At 47.4% G+C, this 13,485-nt stretch overlaps 1 protein-coding gene across 2 annotated transcripts in view; it reads right to left on the bottom strand.

Moving 5' to 3' along the window:
* The window catches only part of LOC147437678 (RNA binding (RRM/RBD/RNP motifs) family protein), a 50,231-nt gene extending 39,961 nt beyond the window's left edge, over nt 1-10,270 (bottom strand). Inside the window, exon 1 of one of the 2 annotated variants that reach the window (XM_086487175.1) lies at nt 9,991-10,270. In XM_086487175.1, the coding sequence (XP_086343301.1) occupies nt 9,991-10,122 (132 nt within the window). In that variant the 5' untranslated portion in view covers nt 10,123-10,270. The remainder of the gene's footprint in view (nt 1-9,990) is intronic. The other variant, XM_086487176.1, reaches the window with a different exon arrangement.
* Nucleotides 10,271-13,485: the final 3,215 nt, after the last annotated feature.

Raw genomic sequence — 13,485 nt, 5'->3', positions numbered from 1 at the left:
TATATCTCCTGTCTCCAATCCTCTGGTGTCAACCAAAACAGAATCCGCGCCAACAACGCCACCAAACTGCATCTCGGTTTGGCTCTCAATGTGAATGAGCTGGGAGTGGCCTACTGCCCAAGTTGGGGGATAAGTCTGTTGTAAGGTTACCGAGGGTGAGTGTAAGCAACTCGCAAGGTAGCAATCCAAATGATCAGAAGTGTAGAAGAGCAACTGCACTACCATCCAAGCCAAGATCTGGGTGACTCCAGATGTAGTTGCGGGATGCCTGATCTCCCGCATCTCGCGGGTAAACTCTCCAAGAGAGTCTAAAGAACTGAAGTCCCACTCCAGTCTGTAGATCCAAGCAATGAACCTGTCCAAGAAGAGATCCAAGATCCTCTCCCTAAGTCCATGTAGATACTCCTATGTAAGCAAGTGATCTTACGTGGGGAATCAATGTCACAACCCAAGGTGGGCTGAAAACAGACAAAACAGCAAGTGTTTATGGCTGAAATCAGTAGATCTGAAGAGGATTTTGACCGGTAATGTACCAGATGCAAGGCCGTGTGTCGTAGGCAAGATCTAGTGGAGCAAAGTTGAGCGCCCCTCTGTCCACCCAAGACGGTGGTGTCTTCTCTAGGAAAGTCGGAATCCCATATGCCATGAGCATGGCCATATCTTGTGTGAACTCCTCTGATGAGTGCATAGGTGTGTCCAAAACAAACCACAAGTCACCACCCCCTCTGGAGTGCGCAACCGCCAAATGATGGCTGGAATGAGTGGATCTCCCAAGGATTATACGCCCGTAGATGATCAAGCCGACGTCAAAGATACCGTGTACTCCAACAGTCACTTAGAGACCGCATCAGCGCATGGACCACCACCGGATGGTGTCCTGGCAGGAGGTAACTTCATCCTATGTGAAAAACACAAGCCAAGTGGTTGCTGTCCGCCCAAAAACGCAACTACGAGGTGATGAAAACGTTGCTGTCCAGCGATTTTCAGCATGCTCATACGCTCCCGGCATGGTCTGGAGGAGTGCAGAGGGCGTGGGGAGGGTGGGGAATCAATGTCATAACCCAAGGTGGGCTGAAAACAGACAAAACAGCAAGTGTTTATGGCTGAAATCAGTAGATCTGAAGAGGATTTTGACCGGTAATGTACCAGATGCAAGGCCGTGTGTCGTAGGCAAGATCTAGTGGAGCAAAGTTGAGCGCCCCTCTGCTCCAAAAACGCAGCAGCTGTCCAAAAATGAAGATGGCAGCCAAAAACGCTAATGGAAGGAGGAGGTTTTCGCAACGAAATTGCCCAAAAACAGTAGCGCTGGCAGCCAGAAGCAAAAACGCCAGGTGTAAATGCAAAAACGCAGGTTGAGGAGGTTCTCCTACGACAAAAAAACGCAGATTTCCATCGCTTGCCTGGTGCATGCAAAAACACTGGCAGATCTGTGCTCCTTTACAAAAGCACTAGCTATTGTTGATCCCTTGGGTAGAAAGCCTGATGCGGAGATGCGCCCTTGGATCATCGAGTCGGAAGCTGCTGATACCATGTGAGAATGCGCGTGTGCGGAGAAGAGAGAGAGAGAGAGAGAGAGAGAGAGAGAGAGAATAGACCACAAACGCAAGATATGGTGAAGAGGGGGCGATCAACCCCCGTGACTACCATGAGCAAAAGACCCAATACACAATCAATATGATCTCTGTGAGATGAGATGTGGAAGTGGGTACCCCCCTGGCCCTATAAATAGGTGTTAAGGGGAGGTAGGGCAATGCCTGGAAAATCCCCCACGACCCAACAAGCAACAAATAAAATATGAGGGCGCCCGGACAAAGTGGGCGGCCGGACCATGTACAACCTAGACTATGGGTGGCCAGCCTGGAGACATACTAGCCGTACAAGTATGCCCTAGACCTATGTGAAGCAGTAAGTGGTGTAAGTCTAGCCCTAACACGTTCTTGGGATACTTAGGTTCTTGAGTACTTGGGTTCTTGGGATAGGTGCTTAGGTACTTGACTTGCAATCTGCATTTAAGAAGACTTTTTTTTTTTTCCAAGAAAAAGATCCTTCTATTAGTTAATGAAAACTGCCCATAGGGCTACATCCACCTTTGCAAGAGAGGGCTACAACAAGCATGATGGGGAGACTCTCCCAATGAAAAAACAGCATATATACAATGGGGCTAAATCAAGAGATAGGAGGAGGGAAGAGCCACACAGGTGGACAGTAGTGCCATCTGAGCACCCCTTGGACCATGGTGTAGAAAGGCCCAGGGCGCCAGAGTGAAAGGAAAGCCTCGCGGCGCTCCCGCATGCGATCGGAGCTGCCCTGTAGTCCCTCAAGCTGTCCTCTGAGAGTATGGATCAGCTCCAGCCAAAAGTCACGAACAGTCTCTGCTGGTGGCACAGGGCGAGCCTCAAAGATGCGGAAACAATGGGCCCGCCAGATGAACCAGAGAGCTAGGCCGCTGATGAGCTCCCAACACTCCTCTCTCTCACTGCACCACTCCTGTGGAGTAAGGTCTGTCGCAGGCTGGAGTGTAGGTCGCCCCCCCTGTATCACTATCATCCTGCTGGTGGAAGATAGCTAAAACTGAAGTGCCGGGCCCGTGAGGGTGGACCAAGCCGCTTCCCCCCAAGTGTACTGTCGAGCCGTGGAGAGGGCAGGCATCAGCCGAAGAACTCGTAGCCATACCTGCTGGGCCGAGGGACAGTCCCAAAGACATTGTCGCTGACTCTCCACCACCTGGTCCCAGGTTGTACATGCGGCCGAGAGACCACTATGCACAAGCCAGCTCCCTACTAATGTGGCTCTGTGTGCAACTAACCACTAGAACAAAGTGACGCGCCTCGGCTGTCTGGAGTCCCATTGCCTCTGCCAAAAAGCTGCCAAGAACTCAACTGTGAGGCCCTCCTCCTGCCAATGACGTGTTGCAGCAGGGCGGGCCTCTCTCTGTGCTGCAAGTATATGACGTCCAAGCCGAACAGTGTACTGAAAGAAAGGGACTCCTTGGCGGTCTGCAGAAGAGAAGGGGTCCCTCCAAAGCCACTCACCAGGATCCCACTGTACTCGTGCCAGTGGACAGCACTCCCAAGCCTATAGCCTCCAGTGTCCTGTCTCAAGAGCTGCTGGGTCAGAGTCTATGACGCAAGTCCTCCCACAGATGCCCACAACTCGGATCCTCTGGAAACAGCACTCTGCTACCTGCGGGGCCTCTACTGCAACTCGCTGTAATCGTCCCCCACCCTGAAGCTCGAAGAACAGGGCTGGGACACTCTCAGAGCAAGCCCTGACTGAAATGAGAACCTCCAGTCGTGTGAAGGCTCCCATCCAACGGGGTGCTACTGGCTCGAAAGGCGTGAGCCACTCAGCTGGAACTGACTCTGAGATGTCCTAACACATGCTCTGAACCCCTCTCATGCCCTGTAGCTGGACAGCCTGCACCTCCTCTGACAAACCTGTGAACTCTAGCCAGTCACCTAGAGAGTGCGTTGGACCTGCTGCCATGGGACCCCAAGAAATATGAGGCCTACTCCCAACCAAGTGGCCTCTCTGGGTGCTAACCATGGGGTTCCAGACGAGGGGCTTCCGTCGGCGCTCCTCCGTGCACGTCGGCTATCTCTGCTCTAGGCCACGCCGTAATAGCTCCCAAGAACACAGCAAACTCACAGCGAATCGGTCCTCCAGTCTCCTGCTCAAACCAACTCGGTGCAACTCTGTAAAGATCCATCTGGTCGAAGGTTGCCAAGGGCCTCCTGACTGAGGCACCCTGGCACGAAGCCTCTGCAGCAAGAACTCCTTCCAGGGCTCCTCACCTAGAAGAAGTCCTCTGACGACGAACTTCCCAAGAGGGGCTCTCCTCTGCTGTGCAGGATCAATGATACCAAGCCCTCCCTGCGAACAAGGAAGTGTGATGACCGACCAAGCCACCTTGGCTCGGGCAATCTGAGTGTCGCGACCTGACCAAAGGAAGTTCCTGATCAGCCTCTCTACCTGGCTGATCCAAGAACTCGAGAAGATCCAGCAAGAAGGGATGTACCACATAGTCGCCAACAACACCTGGTTGGCAACTACTACGCTACCAATCAGCGAAAGTCGTGCTAAGCTCCAATGTAACAGCTTTCTCCTGATGGACAAGAGCAGAGGAGCAATCTGCTGCTCGGGGGACGAGTCCAAACCAACCTGACAACCCAAGTACCGAACTGCAGTCCCTGGAGGAATCCACCTGAAACCCTCTCCTGGCATCCAATCTCGCACAGGAGCACTACCAACCGAGAAAGCCACTGTCTTTCTCCAGTTGATCAGTGCGCCTGATGCACAGTAGAAGGTCTCCAAAGCCTGCCCACATCTGTGTAAATTGGCCTCCTGACCCTCTAAGGACAAGGCTGAATCGTCTGCAAACCCAGCGTCCAGGAGCTCATCTCCCCGTATAGGGAGTGCTAAGCCCCTCAAACCAACCTGCTGTGACACCAAAAATCTGCTCATCGCCTCCGCATAGAACAGAAAGAGAAAGGGGGCAAGAGGACAACCCTGTCTGACCGATCGTGTGAGCATGAAGCGCTCACCTCTACCTCCTGCCAAAAGCACCTGACTGTGAGCCTGTCTGTATAAAGCTGACACCCCTCTGATCCAAGCATCTAAGAAGCCCATCTTGCGAAGCGTGCCCTCTAGAAAGTCCCAATCAACTCTGTCGTATGCCTTCTCAAAATCGAGAAGAAGAATCACAAGGTCCTCCCCATGGAGACGTGCCAGGGCAGAAGCCTCCCAAAAAGTGAAGATGTTGTCAAGGATACTGCGTTCCTTGACAAAACCTGTCTGAGTCCCATGTATAAGGCTCTCCAAAAGTGGCTGAATCCTCAAACTCACAGCCTTGGCAAGAATTTTGTAAGCTGAGTTGAGGATGGTGATGGGGCGCCACTGTCGAATCTCATCCAAGGAGCCACCCTCCTTCGGAATGAGGTAAATCAGGCCCTCACTCATGCTATCCGGCATCACTCCTGTGTGCAGAATGTACTGAAAGGCACTACAAAGATCTGGGCCAAGCAGGTCCCAGTACTCCAAGAAGAAGCTGGGAGTCAGCCCATCCTCACCTGGACAGCTACCACGAGGGAGGGCCCTAAGAGCCGTGTGCAGCTCCTCAAGCTGAAGAGGTATCTCTAGCCTCTGGCGCATCTCCTCAGTCACAAGACAAGGCATCTGCGCCCAAACCTGCTCCCTGCATGCATCCTGTCTCTCTGACTGGGGCTTAGCCGACAGTAGCTCACGGTAAAAGTCAGTAGCAACTGCACGCATATCCTCAGGCTCACAAACAACTCACCCATCGGGTCTCCTCAGCTGATTGACCTTGGCATGCGAGTGCCGAGGTCCCACTGTCTCAAAAAAAGCACCTGTCACTCTGTCACCCACCTGAGTCCACTGAGATGCCTGTCGGTGAAAGGCAAACTCATGGCGCCTCTCCTCTGTGCAAGCAAGCTCCTGTCGAGCCTGTTGTAACTGCTCCTCCAACCATGGACTGTCTGGATGCTGCTCCTGCATCCTCTGTAGTGAAGCAATGCCTCGTCTGAGACGCTGCTACTCCTCTCTCGCTGCAGCCCGTCGAGCCAAAGACTCCTGGAGAAAAAAAGTGGCTAAGCTGAGCTAGGCCTAAGGCCACTCTGTCTGCAGGAAGAGCCTCATTGTCCATGCCCTCTGTCCAGAGAGCCTCTACCCTCTCTCTGAGTGTTGAGTCCAACAAGAACCGCTCTGGGATGCGAAGCATCCTGCTCCCACTCCTCTGCCTGTCTGCCACTGTGAGGATCACTGGTGCATGGTCCGAGAAGGATGTCCCTGCCACGATGCCCACTGATCCCCCCAAGTCACTGAAGTGGTCACTAGTGTAGAAGCGATCTATGCGCGATAGATTCACTCCTCCCACTCTGCGGTCCGATCTAGAGAAGGCAAGACTCTCCGGAGGCCTCACAAAGCCAGAATGCTGCCATGTATCCGAGACCCTCAAAGTCATACACAACCTCTCCCAAGCTGCTAACTCGACTCCATGTACAGTAGCATGGCTTCCTCCGATCCTGTCAAAGGGGTCCTCCAACATGTTGAAGTCCCCTCCTACACACCAATGGTCAACTTGTGGCAAGGACTCAACAATCTGTGACCAAAACTCTGCACGAGCACTCGCCACATTGGGCGCATAGATGTTCAGGAAGCCCACAAGGCCACCCTGAACCTGCAAAGTAATCCACTGAGCCCTGCCTGGCACAATAATCCCTCTGCCCACAATGGCCTGCTGCAATGAGTCCGCAATAGTCATACATACCCCACCCTAGATGCCTCCAGGTCCAAAAGCAGCTGACCAAAAGGTATCATAACGTCCCCGCAAAATCTGACCACATCGCCGAATGCGGCTCTCAGACAAATGGTGCTCCTGAAGCATAAGGAGATCAATCTCTCCTCCCACAAGGCAACGCTGAAGCTCCTGACGCAATCGGCCCCGCTGTCGCGAAAACTAGGGCCCACCTAATCCCTGCACGTTCCACGAGACGATCCTCATGGGGAGCGAGAGAGAACAGATGCTGCCGCAGCAGCAAGACGGGCTATCTTCGAGGCAGGCTTGGATGGGGAGTAATCCGCATCAGTGCGTCCTCTAGATAGGCGAGCCTGTAGTGAGTGCCTGGCCCAAGCCCAAGCAGAGCGAGCTGTGCGCAAAGCAACCTCCTCTCTCCAGGAGTCCTCGTGAATGTATACATAGCAAGGCAAACACTGCGTATCAGCAAAAAAGTACACCACAATGTGCCTACATCCTGCTGAGTCTAGGGGTGTCATCGCAAACTTGGCCAGTGGCCACAAAGTCTGCAGCAAATCTGTAACTCCAAGTTCTCCCATGTGGTGAGAGAACTCGAGAACCTGTGTATGCAACCATCCCACCACTGAGTCTAGGGACCACTCTGTCTCGGTCCGACCACAAAGGGGAAAGGAGAAACCAACTGCGGAGTCCAAGGCCTCTGTCCCCCTAGCGGCGAGGAACAGAGCGTGGACTCTGAAGCAGGCTGCCTCGTGGTCTGCTGCGGAATCGCCGAGAAAGCGAGTGAATCCGTAATCGAAGAAATCCCAGCGGCGTCGGAGGTCAATGCTCGTCAGACCACGAGGGATAGCTGCAAGGGAAGATGTCTGAATCTGCAGAGGGGGCCGCAAGAAGGGCTGACCCTCTCTCGCTAGGCGACTCGTGGCAAAGGCACTGCCAAGAGATCTCCTAGCCGTCGGCGTCCCTCTGTGGCAGAGCTGGAGCCTCCATCTGTGTCTACTGCTGAGTCGAAGAAGCGGATGGTGAAGAAGAACTGCAATCGAGTACGCCGAACACTAGTCCGAAGAAAAAGCGATGCAGAGCCAGGTGCAGAAAACCTTCGGGGGCAATGCGGACCGGGGGGGGGGGGATGGAGGGAAGGATACAGTGGCGAGCGAAGGAACAAAAGGCTGCCGGGGGGGGGGCCGGGGGGGGGAGAAAACAGCCAGGGAATAGGGGGGCAGCGGGCGGGTTAAAGGGCAGCTAGGGGCGAGAGCGGCGGGCAGCTGGGGGCAACGGTGGCGGGCTGGGCTGGGCGAGGGAGACAGAGCGAGGGCGAGAGGGGGGGGCAGGGGAGGCAGCGCGAGGGCGAGGGGCGGCAGCGCGAGGGCGAGAGAGAGGGGGGGGTGAGGGGCAACGATGGCGCAGGGGGGGGGGGGGGGGGGGGGGAAGCATGCAACAGCAGCGAGCGCCAATTGAGGATGGTGCGTTACCAGATCTGTTTTCTTCATACACCGCTTGTGGGAACTTCCCAGAGACAGATACCAATGGAAACCAACTTATAAATCGCATTTAAGAAGACTTTTCTCTTACCCAGGCTCAACTCCTTCCTGCGGGTGCACACCTGGGCAGCCTTGCACTCACACCAAGATTGCTTTTTTCCAACTAAAATCAATTGGACTGTCGCTAAGTGCAAGGTCCGCTCTCAATGAGTGGAAAAGAGGAACGAGGAGAGGTTGGAGTCTGGACAAGCCCTTCTTTTTTGAGTTACCTAGGAATATATGTACTCGATGTCTCGAGTGAGAAAACCCTCTCACTTAAAATTCCAATAATTCATTTAGAATTACTTTTTTGTCAGATAAAGCTAATTTAGCAACATCCCTATAAACAGTTGTCCTCAATTGTAGAGATGCAACTGAGCTAGCAGGGGAGAAATCGGAAAAATTCCAAATGTTGCTCAATGGTGAGTTGAGGTAGCCCTTTCTCAAAAGAGAACTTACAAATTAAATTAAATAAAAATTCAATATTTCAATACTTACCTTACCGGTTTGAAAGTAGCTAAGGTACTTGACTCCATTAGGAGAAATTCATGTCCTTCTAGTGCCTCGAGGATATCTTTTCAGCAATCATCAATCTTATGAGTCGCGTAGAAACTTGTCATTCGCGTCTTTCCAAAGATCAGAAGTTTCCTTATCCGAGAATCTGTTAACTCAATTCCGTCTTCTCAACATCGAGAAGAATAATCTTCCTAGAAATCAATCTACTTATCTGTCCTTGCAAGTAATCCTACGTTGTTAGTCTTGAGGATATTAAACCTCTTGAATCCTCTAGCATTGGGCATGTCCAAATCACTTGTGCACGGCAAATTTGGACGAACATCCGGGACATGGTGATCCAATCTTTGTGGCTGTCTACACTCAAACAAAGTCTTCTTCACCCCATTCATCATTCGCACACTTTATTTGCTACCACTTTGACACCTCCTCCTAGTTGAAAAACAAATCCTGACACGACATGCAATCATAGATATGCCTTCCTATTCACTAGAACGAAGCAAAAGCAAGTCTCCTTGTGCTGAGGAATGCAACTGCACTCCTTCAACTGCTATGGTTTTCAAGTGGTACACACTCGCTTTTGGACCCTCATGCTATCTACGAGCATCGGCATGCATTTTTGACAACACAAAGGGAGGCACTAAACATGGGAAAATAAAGCGTCATACTCCCTTCTCCCCCCTCAAAACAGACCTCTATATGGATGCCAACTATATGGATAGCCAACCTACAACCCAAAAACCTCTACGCTCACACACACACACTCACAATACACACCACCCTTCATAGGCTCACCCAGAGAGAAACTCCCCGGCCAGTAAAACACACACACACCACCCTTTATAGGCTCACCCAGAGAGAGAGAAACTCCCCGAACAGTAAAACATCTTTGAGATACACTCTTGTTAAGAGCTCTATCATAGGTATCAATATAGGCTCCCACACACAACCCAAGCCACCCACAAGCAAACATAAATACTACGGTTTGCATACTGAGTTTTTGTCACAGCTTTGAAGATGCATGGAAGACTTAGCTCATCACGGCTAGACATCCACTAAATAAAAACAAGTACGACAAAATGGCAAGTCCATATTACACAAGCACAAAGAACCCCTTATACATCTTCTAGTTCTCTAAGAGTTAACGTGCATTTGCAAAAACCTTACTACAACTCACGTCTTCCAAAAAAAGGCATACACTCTTTAGAGTTATGATGAGAACACTTTTCCTTGTTCCACGAGAAGAACATGAATAAGTATTATGTGAAGATAAGCTTAACTACAAGTCTACATGCAATAAACTTTTCGGGGAAAGTGATCTCAACCGACAACATATCTTGCAAATATGTGAATATGTGCTAGAAGAGTCAAAATGGTAATAATGCTAATTAAGCAAGGCTACTTCATCCATACAACATAAATGCAACCACCCATGGGAAACGAATGATGTGCAAACTGAACGCCTAGAATGACGTCTCGTAATAGTTATCGATAAAGTAAACATCAGCAAGGAAAACGTGTTACTCATGTGAAACCTGGAACACGGTATCAACCATGCAATGGCATTGCATTTACTATAGGTGCCTGAGCGTCACTTTGAGTTTCCCTCAGGTGTGGTGTGTGTGTGTGTGTGTGTGTGTGTGTGTGTACATGCGTGCGTGCGTGTGGAGATAGGCCTGAGAATACCGCAAGAACATCATCTGAGTAATCGCCCATAAACTCGGTGAGCTTCTTTAGGATGACCTTCTGCAGGGAAGCAGCACCATCGCTCCCCATATTCAGAGTAAATGTACGCCCTATCTCTCGCAAAGGGTTCATGATCTCCGCTGCAACACACAGACTTCCCTGTTCGCGCTGCACCACTCTCGCAGGCCCGCATCCAGCCTTCGCTTTTGTTGTCGCACTTCCAACAACAATACAAAGAACAAGCTGTTCCAAATGTGTTGCTAATTATTTTACTTATTTTGCAAGAAATGAGAGACCCTGAATTTGTGAAATGAAAAATGAAGTTATATAGCCTGGTCAGCCTACTCCCACATGACTACATTTACGAAGCCCTACTAATCTCTCCCGCCACTTCATAGAGAGAGGTTGAGGATCCCCTAAGATAGGATTTGATGCTCATTTTCCCCTTTGTATGCGATTCTTCCTGTCGTTGAAGGTCAAACTTTTCTTGAATTAGTTATTAAAAGGGCTTGTTCAAAAATTGCCTTGCAGTAGAAAAGAGGAATAAAGTGCACCTATCAATGCCAATAGAAGGGGAACATATTAAGATGCCCATCTAATTTAGAATGCATAGACATGAGTCTTGTCTATTCTTCATGTATACCTGAAATGCTAGTTGGAGAATGTTTTGACCTACACTCAGGCTCGTAAATAGATATTCTACTTATATTGTTCAACAAACATGTTGCCTAAAATTTGACGTATAATTTTTGTGATATATTGTCATTAGAAGTGCAAAATTAAAGTATGCCCTTCCATAGGGAAGAGTCCCTACTACCACTTTCTGTACTTGTCGTTTGAAAGAATAGAAAGCCCTTCAAAACCGTTTCTTTAGATTGAGCAAAATAGTCTTCTGAGGTATATTGAAATTTGAAAGATGTCACTAGGTATCGAATATTGGTCTTTACGCACCCACACATCCACCTTAACCACTAGGTTATGATCCCGTTGGCCTTTTCCAATAGTTTTGAACTATGTGCCCAATGAAAATACACCATTTTACAATCTGCAAAAATTTAATTTTCATGATTGTTGTGAGTGACACATTGAGACTTTCATCCTCAACAAATAGATAAACACCAATAAGAGTTGAACTTGCATGAGGGTTTACATCCCTCCCTAATCATTCTAGCGTTGAAACATTACCTTTGGGAATCATAGAAGCAATGCAAAGAAAGTTCATGTGGGAGCATGGAGCAAAAGCACAACTTAATATGCACAACTAGGAAAGAATCGGGTTCATCACCACCCATCCATCCTATTCATAGGATTTGCTGGTATATAGCCCCTTTTCTCAACCTTGCCTAACAAGACCCTTGTCTTAACATCACTTCCCCTTCCTCTTGAAGGAGTTTTGTGGTAAAAACAAAAGTGAAAATATTCTTTTTGATAATACTATTGTTTTCCTATTACAATTTGTAATTGGGAGTCCAAACATAGGAATTTATCAAAAAAATAATTTCTTGTTCTCCATCAAAGCTCTCTAATGGATGTGAACCCACTTGCCTTGAGATGCCTTGCCTTGTCAAATTGGCACATAAGACATAATGTTTAACATTCATAAGTAAACACAACAAATAGAATTGCCTTTATATTCATGCATAGGTCTAGCAATCATGAGGGTGAGGGAGTCATGAGTATGAACAACACTTGGACTATTGTGACACTTGTAAACAAATTGGTGCCCAGGGTTTGAGTCTAAAGGTACAAATACTCTCCCTTCATTAAGTATGCACCCATCATTAACGTAGAATTGTTAACCTCTATCGAGATTTTCACTCATCAAAGGAAAAACATGTGTCCGCTTATCATTTATTCCACGCTTTTTTTGAGAGACAACTCTAATTTTAACCATAATCCACATCTTTGCGCATAACTGCTAGTCATGCACACATTTATTTCCTTTCATATGTATAATAATTCTCATGGTCTTTGTTATGCTTCTTATTTTCAAAAGCCACATGTTAACCACCTTGTAGTAGTTGTTGCACTAAAGACTCAATTACTAGCTTCTACTAGAGAAGTGACTAAAGCTACGTAAGGTTATCCTCGGGGGATCAACCAAGGAAAACTTATCGGACCATGTACGTGCAAGGAAGGGTTTTTTAGAAGAATTATATGACCATGTGTGAGGGTTTTCAAAGGTATATGAGCAAATAATTCATAGCATCAAAATTTGCACTCACTATAATATGTGGTTTCTTTTTATGTGGCATGGAGGGAAAAAAACCAATTTCAAATGTATTCAATTCAATATGTGCAAGATGCTTCCATTATTGTTATCCGTGTATAAAGATGACTACATACAGAATTCAAGATTACACCATTACACACAGATAATGTACAAGAGACCAAACCAAATCCATTGTAATAATATCATCATTCTTATTAGAATACAGCTTCATCATTAGATACAATTATAGAACACAGAGCGCATTTGGCTTTATAGATCCCCATGAACATAATGGTACAAAAGGGTCGCAAATTAGTGCTCTTGCCGATTCATACATTGATTAAGGTTTTTGGCGGCCTAACAATTATATACCATCAAAACTTGCATTAATTGTATATATTTTCTTATGTCGGTACTTTAGAATTATAGTCAATTTTATTTGTCTTTACTTTGTTGAATTTGTTATGCAATAAAATCTAGATAACAACAAAATTTAGATAAGAAGTGGAAGACAAAGGACCATAATAATTCCTATCAAAGTTTTTTGTTGTGAATGATTCCTCACTTTCTTCTTTTAGGGAGTTACCAAGCCCAAGTATGGCTTTGGTTTATTCTTTAATAGAAGCTAAAGGTTTTTTAGTCATCATTTATGTTATAACAACTCATATCTTTCCACAAAGATTTACATTTTTATATATCAATCATACAAACACTTATATATATATATATATATATATATATATATATATATATATATATATATATATATATATATATATATATATATATATATATATATATATATATGGGTTATAATAAACTTTTTCAGTTGGGGGGAGAGAGAGAGAGAGAGAGAGAGAGAGAGAGAGAGAGAACTTGACACGAGGCAACTCAATGAGAATGAACCAACTAAACCATATACTGTACAAGAGTGGTGGCTTTTATAGGCACAAGAGATGCAAATGACATCAGTGACTGTGTCGGTATACAATGACCTAATTCATTATGTTAGGTGTAGGGTGCTAGCCTATAGTAGTATCCCATTGAGCTAAAAAATCCCCCTTCAACTCATGAGGTGATCTAACCTATGAGGTCAAACAAAGCTCAAAAAAAGTGATCATATTGAGAAAAAGAAGGTAGGAATGCTAACATAGAATCCTTAGGCTTAGAGGTGATGATGCACCAATATAACACTAGATAAACTATCAATGCATGGCTCAAAGTCAGCCAGTGTGGCTCAAAGGCATCTGTACTAGTATTCAACAGTTGGGCCATACATTGCC

This window comes from Adiantum capillus-veneris, chromosome 17 (assembly GCF_014529385.1).
Source record: "Adiantum capillus-veneris isolate H3 chromosome 17, ASM1452938v2, whole genome shotgun sequence".
Taxonomy (NCBI): domain Eukaryota; kingdom Viridiplantae; phylum Streptophyta; class Polypodiopsida; order Polypodiales; family Pteridaceae; genus Adiantum; species Adiantum capillus-veneris.
The sequence above is the reverse complement of the archived record's forward strand: the minus strand, read 5'-3'. Positions and strand labels throughout refer to the sequence as shown.